This window comes from Dipodomys ordii, unplaced genomic scaffold (genome assembly GCF_000151885.1).
Source record: "Dipodomys ordii isolate 6190 unplaced genomic scaffold, Dord_2.0 Scaffold62, whole genome shotgun sequence".
Lineage (NCBI taxonomy): Eukaryota > Metazoa > Chordata > Mammalia > Rodentia > Heteromyidae > Dipodomys > Dipodomys ordii.
In genome coordinates, this window is record NW_012267278.1 from 469,757 (window position 1) to 486,589 (window position 16,833).

The 16,833-nt window shown below is 43.4% G+C and overlaps 1 protein-coding gene and 1 pseudogene across 1 annotated transcript; both read left to right on the forward strand.

Annotated features, from left to right (window-relative positions):
- Positions 1-347: 347 nt before the first annotated feature.
- On the forward strand, positions 348-1,039 carry LOC105990106 (60S ribosomal protein L10-like). Its single transcript, XM_013022422.1, has one exon. It carries the CDS (start codon positions 383-385, stop codon positions 1,022-1,024), a length of 642 nt encoding a protein of 213 aa, XP_012877876.1. The 5' UTR covers positions 348-382; the 3' UTR covers positions 1,025-1,039.
- Positions 1,040-2,562: 1,523 nt separating this feature from the next.
- On the forward strand, positions 2,563-3,114 carry LOC105990047 (annotated as a pseudogene).
- The last annotated feature ends 13,719 nt before the right edge of the window (positions 3,115-16,833 follow it).

Below are 16,833 nucleotides of genomic sequence, written 5' to 3' on the forward strand. Positions count from 1 at the left end.
GCTTGTCTTAAGCAAAAAGAAGCTCAGGGACAGCACCCAGGCCCTGAGTTCAAGCCCAGGACTGGTAAAACAACAACAGCAACAGCAACAACAACAACAACAACAAATGAAAAAATAATCTGCTCAGTTAAGAGGAGATGGTGTCAGATCCTGAATGGAGTCACTTTGTGCTTGCACTTTCAAACCTACAGCGAGAGCTGGGCACCAATGGCTCACACCTATAATCCTGGCTACTCAGGAGCTGAGATCTAAGAATCGTGGTTCAAAGCTAGCCCAGGCGGTAAAGTCCCTGTGAGACTCTTATCTCCAATTAATCACTCAAAAACTGGAAGTAGATAGATCTCTTTTCCTCTGGAGCGCCACTGAAGACTCTGGTGTTGCCATGAGTCGCAGCCCCGCCCGGTGTTACCGGTATTGTAAGAACAAGCCGTACCCAAAGTCTTGCTTTTGTCGAGGTGTCCCTGATGCCAAGATCCGCATCTTTGACCTGGGGCAGAAGAAGGCAAAAGTGGATGAGTTCCCACTTTGTGGGCACATGGTGTCAGATGCATATGAGCAGCTCTCCTCTGAAGCCCTGGAGGCTGCCCGTATTTGTGCCAACAAGTATATGGTAAAAAGTTGTGGCAAAGATGGCTTTCATATTCGAGTACGACTGCCTCCTTTTCACATCATTCGCATCAACAAGATGTCCTGCGCTGGGGCTGACAGGCTCCAGACAGGTATGCGGAGTGCCTTTGGGAAACGCCAGGGCACTGTGGCTAGGGTTCACATTGGCCGGGTAATCATGTCCATCGGCACCAAGCTGCAGAATAAAGAACATGTAATTGAGGCCTTACGCAGGGCCAAGTTCAAGTTCCCTGGTGGTCAGAAGATCCACATCTCCAAGAAGTGGGGCTTTACCAAGTTCAATGCGGATGAGTTTGAAGACGTGGTAGCTGAGAAACGCCTCATCCCTGATGGCTGTGGAGTCAAATACATCCCGAATCATGGTCCTCTGGATAAGTGGAGAGCCCTGCACTCCTGAAGGCCTCCACCCACTGAGCTATATCACCCCAACTTTAATCATGTTCCCCAATAAAACTTGCATTATGTCTAAAAAAAAAAAAAACCCAAAACTGGAAGTAGAGGCTGGGAAGGTGGTCAGCCGTAGAGCGCTTGCCTTGCATACATGAGGCCCTGGGTTCGATTCCTCAGCATCACATAAGCAGGAGAAAAAAAAAGCCAGAAGTGGCGCTGTGGCTCAATTGGTAGAGCGCTAGCCCTCAGCTGAAGAGCTGAGGGACAGCGCCCAGGCCTGGAGTTCAGGCCCACAACTGGACCCCCCCCCCCAAAAAAAACACAAAAAACCCCCACAAAAAAAACCCTGGAAGTGGCACTGTGGCTCAAAGTGGCAGAGAGCTATCCTTGAGCAAAAGAGCTTAGAGACAGCGCCCAGGCCCTGAGTTCAAGTCCTATGACTGACAAAACAACAACAACAATACCCCAAACCCCCAAACCAAAAAACACCACTACCACCAAAAACTAGAGCCAAGAAGTCATCAGAAAATAGTTCCTAAGCATGCCTACCTAAAGCCCATACCTGTCTACTTTGTAACTGGGCAGGAGCTTATACCCTTACTTATCAGTCACCTGTTATAGTGGGTAGGAAAATGCTAGGGTTGTCTAATGGAGGATAGTTCAAAATTAACAGAAATCCCAGTCCCCAGTATCTGCTCAAGGCACTAATTGGAAGTAATTTTTGTTCTGGCACCAGCCACATGAATTCATCTGATCAGAGAAAGAGGGTAAGGTTGGCGTGTTAGTAAATTCAGCTACTCTTCTGGTTACCTGGCCATTTTTACCTAATAGAACTCATACACTCATACAAAGCGGTCTTAATAAATATACAGATTCTAAATACAGTGTGCTTTCTTGGTATTACACGCCCATACAGACATTTTAAAATAGAGGTTTATTAGGTAGTAATAACGTCCCAATAAAACATAGACCTGGGGCTGGGAAGGTGGCTCAGCGGTAGAGCGCTTACCTTACATGCATGAGGCCCTGGGTTCTATTCCTCAGCACCACATAAGCAAAAAGAAAAAAGCCGGAAGTGGCAATGTGGCTCAAGTGGTAGAGTGCTAGCCTTGAGCTGAAGAGCTGAGGGACAGCGCCCAGGCCCAGAGTTCCGGCCCCACGACCAGACCCAAAAAAGAAAACAAAAACAAACAAAAAAAACATAGACCTGAGGTCATGTCCCTATTAAAAGCTATCTGGATACTTCCATAGGTAACTTTTATACATTATGAGGGTCAGAAAAGAGGTTCCCCAACAGACACCCTTGATTGTGGAGCTGTCACTTATAAGAGATGGTTATAGGCCCAATCTTTCTATGTCTACCCAGAAAATCTTAGCCTAAAATGAGGCAACCTGGTTTTCAAATTTTATTGCTCTGGTAATTTGCCACAGGGACCAAAAAGGAGACTCTGTGTTAACCAAAAGAAATCATGCAGTTGATAACACTACTCAAGAAGCTGCCTTAAAACCACTGGGGCTCCTCTCCCTGTAAATGGCCTGAGGTGACCTGTGAAAATCGTTCACTACTCTCTAGACCCAGAAAACCCCACAAAATCATGCAAATCAAGAGGTTCCAATCTTCATGTTCACTTTAAGATCGCCAGAGAAACAGCCCAGTCCATCAAGGGTATATGCATATCTGAAAAGCGACCAAGTATCTGAAAGACTTCACGTTAAAGAAGCAATGTGTGCCCAAGCCAAACAGTGGGGCTAGACATAGGGTCCATGACCCAAAATGAGTGCTGAATTGCTGCTGCATATGCTTAAGAATGCAGAACTGAAGGGTTTAGATGTAGACTCCCTGGTCATTGAACACATCCAGGTGAACAAAGCACCTAAGATGCACTGCCGAACTTACAGAGCCCATGGTAGGATTAACCCATCCATGAGCTCCCCCTGCCACATTGAGATGATCCTTACTGAAAAGGAGCAAATTGTTCCTAAAACAGAAGAGGAGGTTGCACAGAAGAAAACAGTATCCCAGAAGAAACTGAAGGAACAAAAACTTATGGCATGGGAATACATTTAGCATAAAATAAATACAAATAAAGGATTGTTGCTTATCGTGAAAAACAAAAACAAAAAAACAGTGGGGCCCTGACTTTTTAAAAACTGTTCCTGATGCTGCCAGCCTGCCATCCAAGACAAGCAACTCAGCTGGAGGTGCATGAAAAGGATTGGGAGATATTGCTGCTACCCAGCTCAGATGCAGTCAAACCTGGAGAATTCATTTAGGGTTAGGAAGTTTGTTAAAGATGGCCTCACTCCTACCTGGAAGGGATCCTACACCATCATTCTGACTGTTCCCATTGTGGTGATAGTATATGAGATCCCTGCTAGGTCTACCACATGAAGCTAAAACCTATTGATTCAGGATGGAAGGCATACACCACTTCAAGCTGAAGCTAATACTTTTTTTTTTTTGTCACACTAATCCTTCTCCCTTTCTGTCAGCTCCTTACACAGAGCCTTCTTTGCTTGACACTCTTCTAGCAGTGCATAGATTTGTAAGTTTACCAAGCCTGATCTGAGAAAGAATTGTTGGTTATGTTTAAGTTAAAGCCTCCTGGCCGGGAAGGTGGCTCAGTGTTAGAGTGCTTGCCTTGAATGCATGAGGCCCTGGGTTCGATTCCTCAGCACCACATAAGCAAAAAGAAAAAAGCCGGAAGTGGCACTGTGACTCAAGTGGTAGAGCACTAGCCTTGAGCTGAAGAACTGAGGGACAGCGCCCATGACCGGACCCAAAAAATAAATAAATAAAATAAGTTAAAGCCTCCTGACTATGTGGGTTCAATCATACTGATCCAACTTTGACTGATAGAAACTCCTCAGTTTGCAGTGTGATTAGCCCAGGCAAAAATGGAAGGGGATTAGACTTTCTGTTGAAGTGTGAGGAGGCTGAGTCTAAGTAACTTCTCACAGCCACCCTGGTGCCTTGCTGGGGAGAGGGGGTTTTCCACCTCAGTTCTGAATAGCCTAGAAGCCAGAGCAGCCATTCATTGAGTTGCACCTAGCTCCAAGTGAACTAGGAGAGCTCTGCTTCAGAGAAATGCACATCTCATAGTCTTAGGAAAGCTTTGGTTAAAAAATTCCTGGCCTGGGCTGGGAAGGTGGCTAGTGGTAGAGCGCTTGCCTTGCATGCATGAGGCCCTGGGTTCGATTCCTCAGCACCACATAAGCAGAAAAAGCCGGAAGTGGCGCTGTGGCTCAAGTGGTAGAGCGCTAGCCTTGAGCTGAAGAGCTGAGGGACAGCGCCCAGGCCCAGAGTTCAGGCCCAACGACCGGACCAAAAAAAAAAAAAATAATTCCTGACCTTTACTTTCCTCTAAATGGCTTGATTAACTCACCTCTGAATAGCCTTTAAGAGTTCCCTAAATGGGGAATCTCAGGAATATCCCCTGTGTGGAAGGTTTAAACTGGTCCTGGTACCTTAGCTACTGCCCTAATAACATCTGTTTCTGCTGGATTTGGAACTCCACCCCAAGCATGTATTTTTGTCTTTAAAAGCTTAGCGCAGGCACTGTGCCAGACTGCTGGTCTTTGAGACCATAGTCCACATGCAGCCATTGGCTTTCCAATAAAGACTTCCGATTTGATCTCTCAAAGTATGGCTTCTCTCTCATGATAGGATTCTCAACTGATATTTACCTTTCAACACTGTTTTTTATTTTTTTTTTTACAACAGCAGGGACTCTGCACAGCCTTCGGAGAAATGCTTTTATGCTAATGAAACAGGTCTAATACAGGAGAGTCTCTCTATGGTGAGACAGAGCACAGGAACAAGAAAGAAAAACTTTGGTAATTCCAAGAACTGGTTTCAAAAATTGTTAAATTGGTCCCCATTGCTAATAATTCTGATATCTGCAGCTATGGGGCTCTTAATTCTATTTCTTTGGGGCCTAGCCATAGATCCATGTCTTCTCAATTATTTTGTAAACTTTGTTCAAAATTGTGTTAACTTGGTTAAGCTCATGGTCCCAATAGCGCTCGCTCACTGAAGAATCAATGATTTGATTCTATATACATAAAACCAGTGGGGAATGAAATATGGATACTGGGTCTAAGTAATGCCATCTTGTCCTCACCACCATCTTGGCATTTTAATAGATGATGGAAACTTTTCACCCAATTCTGGAAACTCAAGCAGTGAAATAGGTCATCCTTTGAATTCCATATGTGTCATGTTGTTTAGCTCCCAAAAAGTTTTTCTCCAAAGAATACTTTCCCTTGGTTGTTCTGGATTGTTCCCTGTAGATAACTAGCCCTTGATTGCCCCTGATTATTTTTCTAGATAGTTTGCTTTGCTTATATATAACATGCTTTTGTTTAATTCCCCACCCCAATCATGTTGTTTTTGCCTTTATAAGCTTTGTGCTAGTTACATTCAGGAGTACAAGTATTTTGGGACATGAATCCACTTGTAGTAGGCAGCTTTATAATAAAGACTACCTATTTGACCTCTCAAAATGTGGCTTCTCATGGGGCTGGGAAGGTGGCTCAGTGGTAGAGTGCTTGCCTTGCATGCATGAGGCCGTGGATTCGATTCCTCAGCACCACATAAGCAAAAAGAAAAAAAGCTGGAAGTGGCGCTGTGGCTCAAGTGGTAGAGTGCTAGCCTTGAGCTGAAGAGCTGAGGGACAGCACCCTGGCCCAGAGTTCAGGCCCCACGACCGGACCCCTTTCCCCCCCAAAAAAAAGTGGCTTCTCTGTATCTCACTGTTTGAATTCCCATATAACATTTAATAATTCACGGGGCTGGGAAGGTGACTCAGTGATAGAGTGCTTGCCTCGCATGCATAAGGCCCTGGGTTCGATTGCTGAGCACCACATAAACAGAAAAAGTTGGAAGTGGTGCTGTGGCTGAAGTGGTAGAGCGCTAGCCTTGAGCTGGAGAGCTGAGAGACAGCATCCAGGCCCAGAGTTCAAGCCCCACAACCACCAAAGAAAAAAACAAAAAACCCAAACAAACAAAAACCATTTAATAATTCTATAATCTGCAAAATTTAATTTGCACCCTTGTCTGCCTCAAATCTTGGTGTTTTCTTTGCAGTGCTAGGGAAAAATTAATTTTAAAATTGTTTTCATCATTAATAATTTTTCACCTGAAGTTTAATATGAAATAAAGGTTTTTAGGGTTAGTCTGCAGTTCAGTGGTAGAATGCATGATCAACTTGTACTAGACCATGGGTTGAATCTACAACAATTTAGCAAAGATGTTTATTTCTTCCTTCCTTCCTTTTCTGCCTTCCTTCCTTTCTTCTTTCCTAAGGGACTAAAAAAGTCTTATTTTTTGTCAAATGGGCAATCTTTTTTTTTCTTCTTATTCAACAACCTTTAAATTCAGGTTTTAACAAAAGTGTAATGCTTACGTACCTCTAATCATATAAAACAATATTTATCAAATGAACTGTAGGAAATGAGAGCCAGGTGCTGGTGGCTCATACCCGTAATCCTGGCTACTTAGAAGCCTTAGATCTGAGGGCAGTGGTTTGAAGCCAGTCTGGGCATGAGACTGCTATCTCCAACTAACCACCGACAACTGGAAGTAAAGCACTAGACTTGAACAAAAAGAACTCACAGGATAGTCCCCAGGCCCTGAGTTCAAGCCCCCATGATAGACAATTTAAAAAAATTAGGTTTATATGTAAGCCTATGAAAATTTGCTGAAGCAGTTTTTAAGACTGCAGAATCTAAACTCAATTAGGATTTTTTTGTTTGTGTGCCAGTACAAGAGCTAGGCCTCACAATATTCCTTAGCTTTTTATTTATTTAAGGCTGGCCATTCCTTGTCCTTCTGAGGTTCAAGGGACTATCATGATTTTTGAGGTTTCATAGAAAGAGGGTATGATGTGCACAGATGACAGAGCAGATGATATTGGTCAGGCCAGTGACCTGCTTGATCATTATTTCAGTTCTAGTTCTTTAAGGGATTTTGGAAGGGTTGTGTGATGCAATATGGCCCCCAGGAGGTGACAATTCTTGCCCCAGAGTGCAGCATCACCATCCTGCTAATTTACCTCATTTGGGAGGTGGTCTGCTTTTTCCAGCTTGCTGTTGCTTGGGCATAGTTTTGGTTCTTTGGTTCTAAAAATGCTTATCCAACTGTCCTATCATTTCCGGAATTTAAGATACCCTGCTTCAGCTTCCCCAAAGGTGAAATTACAGGTATGTGGTACAACAGTCAATGAAAAGCAAAATAAATTCTTCATGTGCTCATTAGAGTAGCACTTTTAATTTCCTTCAAAACTTTTCCAAGGCTGGCAAGTGTGGCGGCTCAGTGGTAAAGCATGTCCTTTGTGTTCAATCCTCAGCAAAAACAGAGTAAAGCAAAGTAAAATTAAACATTTCCTTTGTATTCACAACTTGACTAAGCAGTGAAAGTGGGCTAGTTTTTCACCTAGCTCACCTTCCAACATGCCTTACACACTAAGTTGAATTATTTGTAGCTTTTAATTTAAAATGAGAGTTCTGTGATCCTGCCTTTCCCTCAGAAAACTAGAGGCCATTATTGGGTTACCAGCTAGCTTATTTTTTTTTTTAATTGTCAAGGTGATGTACAGAGGCGTTTCAGTTATGTAAATAAGGTAAGGAGTACATTTCTTGTCCACCTTGTTACCCCTTTTCTCAATTTTCTACTTTCCTTCCTCCCACCTCTAAGTTGTACAAATGTTTCCAATATATTGTCTTGTGTATATCCCTATTGCATTGGTTCCCCGCTTTCAACATTGTGCCCCAGGAAATACAGAACTCTTTGTGAAAGGAGAGGGAGGAGCTTTGAGCACAAAAGCTCAGGGACAGCTCTCAAGTACTGAGTTCAAGAGTCAGGGTCTGGGTACAAAAAAAATTAGTATTGCCGAGCGCCGCCGGTGGTTCATGCCTATAATCCAAGCTACTGAGAAGGCTGAGATCTGAGGATCGTGGTTCAAAGCCAACCTGGGCAGGAAAGTCCGTGAGACTCTTATCTCCAATAAACCACTCAGAAAACTGGAAGTGGTGTGGCTCAAATGGTAGAGCGCTAGCCTTGAGCTGAAAAGCTGAAGGAAAGCACCCAGGCCCAGAGTTCAAGCCCCACAACTCACAAAAAAAAAAAAAAATTAGCATTTTGAAAACTTATATGTACAGATTTCAACGTTGGGACTGGTAGCTCATGCTTATAATCCTAGCTATTCAAGTGGCTGAGATCTGAGAATTTTAGTTAAAAGCCAGACTAACCAGTAACCAGACAGATTCTTTTTTTTTTTTTGTCGGTGAAAAGGCCAAGCAAGAATGCAAGCCCCAAAGTTCAAGTTAATCAAATCAATTTTTACAAAATTTATGTACAAAGTGTTACTTATAAAACAATAATAAAGTCTAGGAGAGAAATATTAAATTGAACTATTCCTAAGAATATTTACTCAGAACATTGCAACTTTCCTCCAGTTTTACCAACAGTACCTTCCAGCTTGATTTTTAGTTGAACTGGCTCTTGAAATGAGGTTACAGGAAGCATTTTTTTCTTAGTACATAAAATTTTATACATTTCATTTCTCTATATGTATTTGCATAATTAAAACTAGTACAATATTCCAATTCTCTTGCTACATTCCCTTGGCCTCCTGCATACTAGACAAGTACTCATCACTGAGCTATTTTGATCCTAAACACTCCCTTTTTTTTTTGGGTCCGATCATGGGGCCTGAACTCTGGGCCTGGGCGTTGTTCCTCAGCTCTTCAGCTCAAGGCTAGCGCTCTACCACTTGAGCCACAGGGCCACTTCCAGCTTTTTTCTTTTTACTTATGTGGTGCTGAGGAATCGAACCCAGGGCCTCATGCATGCAAGGCAAGGGCTCTACCACTGAGCCACCTTCCCAGCCCCAACACTCCCTTTTTTTATTATTGGTTGTAGGGCTTGAGCATAGGGTCTGGGCAGTATCCTTGAGCACAGCTCCATTTCTGGTTTTGGGGTAGCTGAGATAAGAATCTCACAGGGACTTTCTGCCCAGGCTGACTTTGAACTGTGATCCTCAGATTTCAGCCTCCTGAGTAGCTAGGATTATAGGTGTGAGCCCAACTGCCTAAACAGTTCTATAAAAAATAGAATGCTTGAAAAAGGATAAAACAGATTGTTAATATATCTGAACCACTGAGTATTTGAAAAATGGGATAATGTCTTCAGAATTCTGAGGAATATTCATTTGTTAACATGGAATTGTATAGAATTTGGTCCCTTCCTGCCCCCCTAAAAGAGCTCATGGTTTTACTTCAGAGGAACATATGAACATGATATTATTTAACAGCACACACTCACACACACACACACACACACACACACACATATGTATATATATATATATATATATATATTTTTTTTTTTTTTTTTGGCTAGTCCTGGAGCTTGAACTCTGGGCCTGAGCACTATTCCTAACCTTCTTTTGCTCAAGTCTAGAACTCTACCACTTGAGCCACAGCACCAGTTCTAGCATTTTCTGTTTATGTGGTGCTGAGGAATTGAACCCTGGGCTTCATGAATGCTAGGCAAGCACTCCACCACTAAGCCACATTTCCAGCCCTCAATAGGACAATTATAAAGAATACTTGCATGAATGAGTGCCACCCCACCCAGTCTAGGGATGTCAAGAGACTTCCTGAAGATGACCTCAAGTCAAGCCTTAAAACAGCAGGCAAACAACTTGCTAAAGCTCTTGAATAAATTTTGCTGACCTACATTAGACTGGAGTAAGAGAAATTTTATCTCCGTATTCAAATTTGATTGTTTATAATTCATAATCTGGCCATGACTAAGGGCATAAGAATGAACAAATAACCATAATTTGGCCTACTGCTTCTATCACATGCTGAGTGAACCTGACTTGCAAGATCATAGCTCAGTTGTGGTGACTAATCCATTATATGCTGGGCACATTCTCCTTGCCTTTTTTTTTCTTTTGGTGCCAGGACTGAGGCTTGAACTCAGGGCCTTTTGGTCAAAGCTGGCACTATTTGAGCCATAGTCTTACTTCAGGCTTTTTGGTGAGATAAGAGTCTCTTGGACTTTTCTGCCAAGGCTGACTTTGAACCATGATCCTCAGATCTCAGCCTCCTGAGTTAAGGTTACAAGTGTGAGCCACTGGTGCCTGGATGCTTCTTGCCTTTTAAATGTGAAAAAAAAAAAAAAAAACCTGGTGAAACATCATGTTTTTTTTTCTTTCTTTCATTGAAGGGTCTGTACCTAGGCAAAGTGAACTTGTTAATGGACCCAAAGGCAGTGATACTCCAGCCAGAGTGGAGGCCTTGGTCTAACCTTTAAGTACCAAGTTCATGATGTTGCTAAAAAAGAATCTGAGGACTCATTGTGTTTGGGATCAAGACAGTTTTATTAGTAAATCCAAGCAAAGCAAAGATGGAGAGATAATGCATGACCCAGACATAGGTGTGGGCACATCTGATAACAAGTGCTTCAATGTATACAGAAAAAGCAGGTTGAGGTTCAGCTCAAATTCATCATAAATACTCCCCTTGTTCTGACATCTGGTACATTCTGTCATTCTTGCTTTTATGCCGCTTATCAACTGGACTTAGAGATTTCAAAGTTGGTCTGCTCATTAACTTTGGGTCATTGTGAATTATTTGGATATTCCTTCAAATAGAGAGAATGTGCTCTGCCAGCACAACACTCCCTTCAAGACAGATGTCTAGCCTTCAGATAAATATTTTTCTTTGCAAACACTTTTTGTGTCCAGAGGTGTCATTTTCAGTGTTTCCACACTCCCCCTCTACTCCCCCACCCCCGGTGTAAATGTGTCTCTTTAGGACATCTTTGCTCAGTTCCCAGAACACACTATTTGAGCAAGCAAACAAGGCCTGAGGGAGAGAGCTGTAATCCTATAATCCCCAATTCCTTTTTCTCTGATCTACCCTGCTTCACACTCTACTTTGGATGTGTGCATGCCTGCACTGGGATTGGGATTTGAACCCAGAACTTGGGTGCTTAGATTTTTCTGCTTACCACTTGAGTCACAGCTCCCCTTTAGCATTTTGGTGGTTAATTGGAGATAAGAGTTTTATATTCTTTCCTGTTCAGGCTGACCTTGAACCTTGATTCTTAGAACTCAGCCTTCGGAGTAGCTAGGCTTGCAGAGATTGTTAAGTGTTAACTCGGCAGAAAGTAAGGACTGCCAAGATTGCAGATAACCAAAGTTGGAAGATGTAGTAAGCAGGGATTCTCTCCAAAGGCTTCAGAAAAAGTAGCCCTTCAAACATCTTGTTTTTAGATTACTGCTTCCAGAACTGTGAGACTATCAATTCTTGCTGTTTCAAGTTACTCAGTGGTAATTTTTCACAGCAGCTCTAGGATGGCCATAGCTATCAATCAAGGTGTTCCTATCAGCAGCTTGCGGGCAGCTCTCCCTTTGTCTGGTCTGCATCTACAGCAAATAGACAATTGTTTGATTATTTTTTCTCTTTGTTTCCTTTCCTTTTGTTTTCTTTCTTTAATTTTCCTTTTTCTTTTGAGATAGGATCTTGATATATGGTCATGGCTGGTCTTGAACTTTCAATCTTCCTATCTCAGCCTCCAGTATCAGATATCCTTCCCCATGCATGTTCTGGGTGAGATTTATTTTATTTTTTATTGTCGGTTTTGGGGCTTGAACTCTGGGCCTGGGTGCGGTCCCTCAGCTCTTCAGCTCAAGGCTAGTGCTCTACCACTTGAGCCACAGTTCCACTTCTGGCTTTTTCTGTTTATATGCTGAGGAATTGAACCCAGGGGCCTCATGCATGTGAGACAAGCACTCTACCACTGAGCCATCTTCCCAGCCCTGAGATTTGATTCTTAACTCCATTCCTTCCTATTCCTCCTCATCGGCTGCCTTGACAACAACTTTGTACTCAGGAAATCTAGTGTCTGTTTCCCTAACAGCCTTCAAGCATAAATCATCTATACTAAAGGCAGCTTTGTTCTCAGACTTTAAATCAATGTTTATGTAGTAGGAATAGCTTTCTCAGAAGAGTAGCAAGATTTACATGGCAGTTAGTGGCTCCAAAATCTGATTTGCCACTCAGTATATTTCTGGTAGCAAAGGCAAGGACAGTTTCTTATATTAACCAAGAAAACAAGTGCCTTAGTGACAGTAGCAACTACACATTCTCTGTATATTATAAGCCTTGTGCCTCCTGCACATACCAAGAAGGGGAAAATAACTGACAGCAACTAAATAAAAAGGAGAAGAAATAAAATGTGCCAAGGTCATCCTTGAACTTGAGATCAATCTGATTCTGTCTCCTGAGTAGCTGAGGTTACAGGTGTGCACCACCACACCCAGCTTAGAGGTAGTAATTTTAATATATACAAAGTAGGGTTTATGACAATGCTATGGTTAGTCATCTGGTGTTGAAATTTTAATCCTTATCTTGAAGCATTAAGAGGATGGAAACTAAATCTATGGTGTTTGCAGGTAAGGCCTTTGTGAGACAGTGAGGATTTGCTAAGGTCATTAGGTAGAGCTTCCATGATTGAATCTTGGTAGCTTTTTCTCCCCTAAAGGGCCATGTGTTTGGTTGTTAGTATGACACTACTGAAAGACAATGAAACCTTTAGATAGTAAGCCTTAAGAGAAGTTAATGGGTGAAGCTCTCTTTTTTTTTTGGGTCCGGTTGTGGGGCCTGAACTCTGGGCCTGGGAGCTGTCCCTCAGCTCTTCAGCTCAAGGCTAGCGCTCTACCACTTGAGCCACAGCGCCACTTCCGGCTTTTTTTGCTTATGTGGTGCTGAGGAATTGAACCCAGGGCCTCAGGGATGCAAGGCAAGCGCTCTAGCACTGAGCCCCTTCCCAGCCCCATGGGTGAAGCTCTCTAAGGAGATTGTGAGAGACAATTTCCTGGCCAAAGCATGACTAGATTTTACTTTACCATACACTACTGTTATGATATGCTGCCTTGCACATAAAGCAAGGGATCAACTAATTATGGAGTGAGGACAAAATAAACGTCCTGTTTGTCTGTCACTGTCTCTCTCAGGTCAAGGCCTGAGTGTTTTGTTTTTTCCTGTGTTGAGGCTTGAACTCAGGGCCTGGGCGATATCCCTAAGTTTCTTTTGTTCAAGGCTAGTACTCTACCATTGAGCCCCAGTGCACTTCCAGCTTTTTCTGAGAATTTTATTGGCAATTAGAGTCTCACAGACTTTTCTGCTCCAACTGGCTTCAAACTGTGATCCTTAGATCTCAGCCTCCTGAGTAGCTATGATTACAGTTATGAGCCACCAGTGCTGGCTTTGTTCCTGAGTCCTTTTGCTCAGCACTAGTGCTCTACCACTTAAGAAAAAACTCCAGGGGCTGGGAAGGTGGCTCAGTGGTAGAGCGCTTGCCTTGCATGCATGAGGCCCTGGGTTCGATTCCTCAGCACCACATAAGCAAAAAGAAAAAAGCGAGAAGTGGCGCTGTGGCTCAAGTGGTAGAGCGCTAGCCTTGAGCTGAAGAGCTGAGGGACAGCGCCCAAGTCCAGAGTTCAGGCCCCAGGACTGGACCAAAAAAAAAAAAGAAAAGAAAAAACTCCATTTCTGGCATTTTTGGTAGTTAATTGGAGATAAGAGTTTCAGAGACTTTCCTGCCCAAGCTGGCTTAGAATCTCAATTCTCAGATCTCAGGCTCCTGAGTAGCTAAGATTATAGGCCTGAGCCACAGGCAATCAGCTAAGAATTCCTTCTTTCATAAGTACATAATCCATCCACTTTCAGAGAACTTTTCTCTTGTATGATCCTTGAGAAAATGAAGACATCAGATACCTTACCCCTGAGATGCCCTATTCCATTCCCAAAACACTAGGTAATCAAAGGGACAATGGTGGCAGGCCTGAAAGGCCAGGACTGGAATAATGTTATCTGAAGGACACTAGAAACTGGGCAAACTAGTGTTATCTAGAAGAAAACCTGCTTTCCTGCATGTACACACAAGATGTGTTCCTTGGAATGCTGGTCAAAGGAACAAAGTAAGCTAAAGATGTCAGTGCTTATACAAACTAACCTGTAAAGCCCCTCTCTTTGTGATGACTGGTACATGGAAAGGACACTGCTCTTCCAGCCCACTGCCACTGGACTATCAGCAGAGTGCTGTGCACAGGCTAAGTGTCTGCTATCGGAATTGCTCTGTTAGCGAGTTTCAATAACCCTTATGTCTCACACATCATGGCTGGATACTTTCTTCAGTCTCCTGGCAACCTACCCACTTGCTAGCACAGCTGCTGGGAACCCAATTCTATCTTCTACATGACACTACATGTGTCTGGATCCTGTCTTCTTTGTGTTGCATATTTTAGTCCTGTACAATACTATAAAGATTCACCTTTTTTTCCTCCACCAACTCTTTTCTCTTAATATTGGAAAGTTATTATATATATATATATATATTTAATTGTAAAGATACTGTACAGAGGGGTTACAGTTACATGAGCAAGGTAATGATCCCATTTCCTATGTGTGCTTATTTGGTAGATTCAGTTTCCCAATATAAAAAGACTAATTTTCACTTTTTATCTATAACATTTACCACAGAGCCTGGCAATAAGAGCAGTTCAGGTTCTTAACTCTAATTTTTTTGGGAGGGTATACTTGAATTTGAACTCAGGGCTCTGCTTGTTAGGCAGGTGCTCTACTACTTGTGTCAGGCCCCAGACCAAAACTGACACTTTTGAAATTTGAACAAATTTCTCGAGGAGCTATTCTAACAAAAACAGCAGTTTTCTCTCTCACTCAGCTTTTTTTTTTTTCCTGCTCAAGGCTGGTGCTCTACCTCTTGAGCCACAGCTCCGCTTTCAGCTTTTTGGTAGTTAATTGGAGATAAAAGTCTCATAGACTTTGTTGCCCAGGCTGGCTTCAAACCACGATCCTGAGCAACTAAGATTACAAACATGAGTAGATGCCTCTTTTTTTTTTTTTTTTTTGTAAGTCGTGGGGCTTGAACTCTGGGCCTGGGCACTATCCCTCAGCTCTTCAGCTCAAGGCGAGTGCTCTACCACTTGAGCTACAGCGCCATTTCCGGTTTTATGGTGGTTTATTGGAGATAGGAGTCTCACTGTCTTTTCCTGATCCGGCTGGCTTTGAACCGCGATCCTCAGATCTCAGCCTCCTGAGTAGCTAGGATTACAGGCGTGAGCCACCAGCGCCCGGCTTGCCTCCTTCTTATGTAGTCTCTTGATTGGACTTGGAATCCAAATGGGGGCAGTGGAGACAAATTAAGGTGAGGGAAGGAAGTGAAAGGTAAATAAAACCTCCCTCCATATGCAGTCTCCTGGATCATAAAAATTATCTAGAACTAGATGATACAGACAATTTAAATAGTGATGTGGCTTGGTAGAGAGCTTGTCTAGGATGCATGAAGTCCTGAGTTCGATTCCTCAGTACTATATAAACAGAAAAGGCTGGAAGTGGTGCCATGGCTCTCAAGTGATTGAGTGCTTACCTTGAGCAAAAGATGCTTAGCAACAGTGCTCAGGTCCTCAGTTCAAGCCCCAGACTGGCTAAATAAATAAATAAATGCAAAGTTCTCTTTACAAATTAATACTGTAGTCAGTAGAAGGGAGCTGAAAAGTGTGCATCGTGTTGGTTACCAATTTAAGAACAAAGTTATTAAAATGCCAGAGGGGCACATTACAGTCTCCTAAATCATGTTTTTGTCCATGGTGTATCTAGAGCCCTAACCCATGATGAATTCATGTTCATTCTGATTAAAGAGAATTGCTTAAACATTCTGGGAGGACTTCACCATTATGCATAGGCTGTAAAAACTCTTTACAGTCCAACCCATATGATTGTTCTTAAAAGGCTGCATCTTCAGGCACTTCAATTGTCCTCAGACAGATGGCTCAAGCTTGGCTACTGCAATCACATATGCTAGGAGAAAACCAACTACAGAGCCAAGAATAAGATGATTGGCTGCCGTGGCTCAGAAGTTACAGTTCCCTTCAGCAAGAGCTAGGAAACCGCTGAGTGTTCAGGTTTTGAAATACAGTTTTTGCATCGTAAAGGAAAAAAGAGTAACCTATCAGGAAGAACCCAACATATCTAATCAAGAGCGGGAAAGAAGCCAAAGCCTGGGGATACCCACACACTAGTTAGAACGTCATTCTTCAGTCTCCACCAATGAGCTTCTGGATGGGGCGGGACAACAGGCGGACCAACAGCCCTAGAAAACAAACCGCAGTCTGCAATACAACTGTCCTACCCAGCCCTTGTCATCCAGCCTCAGGAGCAAGCTTCTGGGCCAGGTGCTTGATAAGTGCTTTTTTTTTTTTCTGTCTTCCCAGCCCAGTGACTGATGGGGCAGAAATAGTTCCTTCTTAGCAGAGCAACTGCCTGCTTCCCTCTCGCTCATGCATGCTCAGAAAAAACTCACTAAGTGCGTTTTCTGCCTCCACAGGAACTCGGTCGGACGCTACCTGGGTTGGGAGGGGTGAGTGAGGGCAGCCAGGAGGCGCCAATGCGCAGGCGTACGTGCCTAAAGGGAGCGGGGCTGAAGCTGTCCACAGCAGCCTGGGAACTGTATTTCGTGCTAGCCACACTTCCGTAGCTCTCGAAGACCTCGGGACTACATATCCCAGAAGCCACCGTAACACAGGGGGCCGGACCGGCTGGTTCATTAATGAGTTCGAGGAAGCCGCGGCTCGGCCCACCAGGTTCCAAAACAAGGAAATGAAGGGGGGAGGCGGGACTGGGGGTGTCTGCTGGAGCTGCCGCCGTCGCCGACGCCGCCGAGTAGGAGGAGGAGGAGGAGGAGGTGGGACTGAGCGGCGGCGGCCCCCGCGTCCCGGT